The sequence below is a fragment of the Leucopleurus acutus genome, assembly GCF_964270905.1.
Source record: "Leucopleurus acutus genome assembly, chromosome: 13".
Taxonomy (NCBI): domain Eukaryota; kingdom Metazoa; phylum Chordata; class Mammalia; order Artiodactyla; family Delphinidae; genus Leucopleurus; species Leucopleurus acutus.
Genome location: NC_139155.1, coordinates 74,774,423 through 74,780,422, shown reverse-complemented (window position 1 = coordinate 74,780,422; position 6,000 = coordinate 74,774,423). Strand labels below are relative to the sequence as shown.

The window sequence follows — 6,000 nt, the reverse complement described above, 5'->3', positions numbered from 1 at the left end:
AAAAAGTAGTGCATGCTCTAGGAGAAAACTTGGAAAACATTGCAAAGCCCAAATCACAAATCCTCCAGTCACCTACCTGTAAATGCACTGCTGAGATTCATCCAAATGTTATCAGACATGCTACCTTCCCTGTCTTTCCTTCTACACCTATAGTCATACATCTGTGTAATTTTTAAAATGCAATCATACAGTAAATACAATTAAATTTCAAAATTTCCTTACTATTTTAGCCTGACTTTTTCCATTCACCAATATATCATGAACTTTCACTTGTATTAATATTCTTCATAAACATTATTCTGAATGGCTCCATAATATTCCATGTTATGGATATACCGTTATTATAGTTAACCAGTCCCACACTGTTGGATATTTAAACTGATTATAATTTTTCCTCTTACAAACAATACTGAGCTGCACATCCTTGTATGTACATCCTTGACTATGGGTCTGATTATTTCCTTTGGACAACTTCTTCAAAGTTGAATTGCTGGATCAAAGGGTATGCACTTTAATGTTCTAATGTATTCATTCATTCATTCTCTATTAAAACTTTATTTTTTAGAGCAGTTTTAGGTTCACAGAAAAATCGAGAAGGTGCAGAGATTTCCCACATACTCCCTGCTCCCATGCACGCATAGTCTCCCCCATTTTCAACATCCCCTGCCAGAGTGGTACATTTGTTGCAGCTTATGAACCTAACTGACAGGTCATAGTCCCTAAAGTCCACAGCTTACATTGTAGCTCCCTCTTGGTGTTGTATATTCTATGGGTTTGGACAAATATATAATTTCATGTATCCAACATTATGGTATTATACATAATATTTTCACTGCCCTAAAAATCCTCTGTGCTCTGCCTACTCATCCCTATCTTCCCAAATCCACTAGCCACCACTGATGTTTTTATTGTCTCCATAGTTTTGCCTTTTCCAGAATATGACAGAGTTGGAATCATACAGTGTATAGCCTTTTCAGATTGGCTTCTCTAACTTAGTAATGTGCCTTAAAGTTTCTTCCATGTCTTTTCATGGCTTGATAGTCACTTCTTTTTATTTTTATTTATTTAAATATTTATTTATTTTGGCTGCTCTGGATCTTAGTTGCAGCATGCAGGATCTTTGTTGTGGCATGTGGGCTTCTTAGTTGCGGCATGCGTGCGGGATCTAGTTCCCCGACAAGGGATTGAACCCAGGCCCCCTGAACTGGGAGCTCGGAGTCTTACCCACTGGGCCACCAGAGAAGTCCCAGGTAGTCATTTCTTTTTAGTGCTGAATAATATTCCATTGTCTGGATGTACCACAGTTTATTTATTTTATTTATTTTTAAAATAAATTTATTTATTTATTTATTTACTTTTGGCTGTGTTGGGTCTTCCTTGCTGTGTATGGGTTTCTCTAGTTGCGATGAGCAGGGGCTGCTGTTAGTTGCGGTGTGTGGGCTTCTCATTGCGGTGGCTTCTCTTGTTGTGGAGCACGGCCTCTAGGCACACGGGCTTTAGTAGTTGTGGCATTCAGGCTCAGTAGTTGTGGCGCATGGGCTTAGTTGCTCCGTGGCATGTGGGATCTTCCCGGACCAGTGATGGAACCCGTGTCCCCTGCATTGGCAGGCGGATTTTTAACCACTGCGCCACCAGGGAAGCTCCTGGATGTACCACAGTTTATTTACCCATTCACTTACTGAAGGGCATCTTGGTTACTTCCAAGTTTTGGCAATTATGAATAAAGCTGCTATAAAGTGCCCTATGCAGGTTTTTTGGTGGACATATGTATTCAAGTCCTTTGATACCAAAGAGCACTTTATTATTATTATTTTTTAAGTATAAAAGCAATACAAAGATAATCTCACCTCAACCATTCCAGGCTGGTCCTACTTTGCGTGGCAATTCACATTAACAATTTGGTACTTATTCTCCCGCACATTTTTCTCTACACACATAGTTCTTTCTTGTTTTAGTAAAAGTGGGATGGCGGGCATATTTTTAAGGTGTATGTCAATCAGTGTTGAATACTGATGGAATATAACAATAGTTTTAACTCCCTCTCGGAGCGTTTATTAAGTGCCAGACACTGGACATCAAACACTGTGACCCATGCTTTATTCTCACCAGATTTTGAGCGCTTATTGGGTACTAGAATTTGTAGTAAATATGAAGCACCTACCGTGCGCTTCTACCAAGTGCTTATGAACAAATGTTTAGCGCTTATTCTGCGCCAGATTTTTGCACGTATCTCATTTAAATGTGAGAGTGAAAGTGAACCTCCAGGCTCTGCCCAGGGGCCCAGGGTGGGGGCTCTGGCGGAAGAGAGAGGAGTGCACACCTGAGCAGGTGGGAGGAGGGGAGGCGGTGCCCTCTTCTCTTGGTGCACTGCAGACCCAGGGCGCCCTCGAATCGCAAGGGGCGTGGGAGGTCACTCTAAGGGGAAGATGCAGTGGCAGGCGAGGCAGAGAAGGTCCTGCTGACCCGGCTGCCCCAGGTCTGCGGGGAGGAGGGCGGGGCCAAACGGGTGGGCGGGACCGGTATTGTCCGCTCCGCGGGGCATGCCGGGAGCTCCGCCCCCAACATGGCGTCTCACTGACAGTTGGCTGCCGAGAGGCAGAGGCGGATCTTGCTCCTCAGGGCGGCGGCGGTGGCGGTGGCGACGGGGCCAGGGTCTCCGGGGCCAGGGGTGGGAGGATGGCGGCTCGGACCTCCTAGGACGGAGCTCCACGGGCGAGGCGGCGAGCGGGGTGCTGCAGGCGGGCGCGGCGGCTGCTGCCATGGACTGGTGATCGCGGCGGCTACTGCTAGCGTCTCCCCTGGCCGGGCGGCTGCTCCTCACCGCCAACCCCTCAGCCGGAGCCATGGGCTCGTCGGCGGCCGCGGCGGCTGCGGCGGCGGCGGCCGCGGACTCGGCGCAGTGGCTCTCGGTGAAGGAGGAGACCATCTTCCTGCACGACGGGCTGATCCGGGTCACCGACCTGGCCGAGCTGCCCAGCGAGATTCTCGGGGCCCCGGAGGCCGCCGACACCGACTTGGAGGTGAGCGAGGCTGCCCCCGGCCTCCGCCATCAGATTAGCCCACCCGCGCCGCATTCCCGGGGTCGGGCCCTCTCATCTCCGCTTCACCCCGACCCCGAGGCCCACGAAGGCTGCCCCAGCAGGTGTGTGTGGGCGCCGGGCAGGCAGGTGCGGGCCGCGCCGCGAGTCTGCAGACCACCCGCCTCCCTCCCTCCTCGGGGCCTCAATCCCCGCCGGGGATTTCATTTGTGGGTTCATTTTGAACGTTCCGACTACCAACATTTTATTAGACCATCACCCGGCACGGCCTTGAAGCCCCGAAGGAGCCGCCGCCGCCTCCCGGGCCCGGTCTCCCTTCCCCCACGGACCCCTTGGACGCACTTACAGGGCACACCCAGGCTGCTTAGCTTTGGGGACATTTTAATTTTAACGCTCTACACCCCCCCCCCCACCTCGTCATTCCCTAGTGCTGTGCGTGTGTGTATGTGTGCGTGTGTGTTTTGTTTGTTTTTCTCGGGAGAAGGTAGTGGCAGCTGCCGGTCCGCGATGGGCAATCCAGCAACTACTCCGTGTCGTGCCTCGGATTGACACGGGGCCTTTGTCAGGGAAGCGGGCAGTGTGGACAGCGAGGGGGATGCTACAGCGGCCCTCGGTGCGCTATCCGCAAGGGTCACGGGCGTTTTAGGCCGCAAGGCCTTTTTATGAGCTTGGGGGTCGCGGAGAAGCCCAGGCTTAGGAGCCGTGGCAGGTGCAAAAGCAAATCTCAGCAATTGTGCCGCTGGGTTTGGGGGCAGAAGGAAACCAAATATGCTGGATGGATGGGAACTTTCCACCGACTTCTCTTGGTTTCGTGTTTGCCCAGGGGTGGCAGTACTGGCAGGATCGGTTCATCGAGGCACTGCTCCCCCTCCACTTTGTGGGGTGACATTTTGATGTGTAGGTAGCATGGGGTGTCACGAAATTCTTGTCGCAAGGAGGACTCTCTGGGGTAGGGCGCAGAGAGGATGGCTTGTCTACTGGCTATAAACGGTATGCGAGAAATCTTTTGTGTTATGCGGTTTTGCGGGCACTTTGGCTTTCAGCACAACGAACATTTATAGAAATGGATTAAAACCCATTTCTATGTGTTTCTGGAAACGGCAGTGATGGGATCCCGTTGGCGGAGACATTTGGACGTGTCTGAGATGCGAATACGTTCCTCTATTTTTGTGTCTGGATTTGAAGTTGAAGTTGCGGCTGCGGCATTCCCATTGTGAACTCTTAATGACTTATTTTACAGTCTGGCCACCAAAAAATAAGGCATGTGCAAATTGGTAGGGAATTCTGAACATGGAATCATAGTTTTATTATGTCTCATTTGGGCCTTTTCTATAAAAAGCAAGGTGTGTCTGAGTGTCTTATATGCTTAAAAACTCAAGGGGCATTATGCTATGATGGTGGAATCTTTTGATATAATTGGTTCTCTTGTATGTGAAATGAGGAAGGCAGATGCTCTTTGTTCCTTAGAGACAAAGTTCACAGATCCAAAATTTCTATATGTATGTAATTTATTTATTATTAAAAAGTGTAGGATTAGTTAAAAATACCTGAGCTGTTAAGCTGGCTTTCCTAAGATGTTTACTGTACAAATGTACTGAGTAGTTGTCAGGTATTTCCACAGATGAATGATTTAATAGAAAGAATCTCTCTGGCCTGGAAGATTTTTTAAAAACTTAAAAAAAATTTTCATGGTCTGACCTCTCAGAAACCAATATGTATACGGGTGATAAACATTTCTGAATGTAGTCAGAACTTTTTTCATTTCTTTCCATATGTTATACAGGCAACATAGTATCAGGAGAAATAGCTAAGAATGTTTTTGTGGCTGTTAGGTTTGTGTTTTGCATATTTAATGATAATAATATTGAGTAAGTGTATTCTATATGTCAGGCATTGTTTTACTAAATTCTCCAAGGGATCCTGGTTTAAAAAAGAGTGGGGAGGGATCCTGGTAGCTAAATATTGTTACCTGTTGTAACAGTTGTAAATATTGTACCCATGTACAGGTAAGGCAAGTAAAGTACAGAGCAGGTATGCAACTTGCTCAAGATCACACATAGTTGGAGAAGACAGCCTGGACTTTAACCCAGGTCTGTTTGGCCTCAAACATATCTGCTCCTAATCATAATATTCCACTACCTTCATGCATGTATGATACTCATATTTGTAATTGTTTTAAGTTTAATAACTGGGTAAAGATAGGGTAATAAACAGGTATCTTTATTTCCTTTCTAGTGACTTCTCTTTTTACATCTGAGGAAGATTAGAGGTTCATCAACTTTTTAAAAACTAACTTTTGAAATGCTACTACCCCTGTGAGGCTCTTCCAAGCCTCTCCTTCCACTGGACATCTGGGTGAAAGTGACCAATTTTTACAGGATTTTATAGTTATATAGAATCTTTCAGTTAACAATTTTGGATTAAGAAAGATGAGACTCAAACTGAGGTGACTAATTTATGATTGGCAACCTTAACGCGTAAGACTGCACTAGCTGCAATAGAGTCTCAGAATTTTAGAGCAAGGAGGAACCTTAGAGATACTTGTTTCCCTCATTTTAGAGAGAAGTTATCTGAGATCAGGAGAGGTTTTGGCTTGGTAGCATAGCTAGTTATGGCAGGACAAGTGACTAGACCCTGGCTTTCCTGGCTTTGAATTCCAGTGTTCTTTTCACTATGTAAGTGCTGCTCAAAGATAAATGTGAATCCGAAAAAAGAACCCATCCTAAGAGGTAGATCAGCGTTAACTTAGCATTTTAATTTAAGCAATAGCAGAGAATTGGAATTAAAAATTTTCTTCTCAGTGAATTTCAGAGGGAAGGTTTTTTTGTTTGTCTTTCAGTCAATAGTGTTTAATCAACAAATTCATTAACAAGTGTTTGTGGAATTCAGAGGTGAGCTGAGCCCACTGTCGTGGGTGTTGGGGACATGGCAAGGGGATAAAATAAAATCCTTATTCTTAAAA

At 46.2% G+C, this 6,000-nt stretch overlaps 1 protein-coding gene across 2 annotated transcripts in view; it reads left to right on the top strand.

Moving 5' to 3' along the window:
* The first annotated feature begins 2,724 nt into the window (after positions 1-2,724).
* The window catches only part of HECTD4 (HECT domain E3 ubiquitin protein ligase 4), a 190,938-nt gene continuing 187,662 nt past the window's right edge, over positions 2,725-6,000 (top strand). For both annotated transcript variants that reach the window (XM_082853292.1, XM_082853291.1), the window contains exon 1: positions 2,725-3,020. In XM_082853292.1, the coding sequence (XP_082709418.1) occupies positions 2,844-3,020 (177 nt within the window). In that variant the 5' untranslated portion in view covers positions 2,725-2,843. The remainder of the gene's footprint in view (positions 3,021-6,000) is intronic.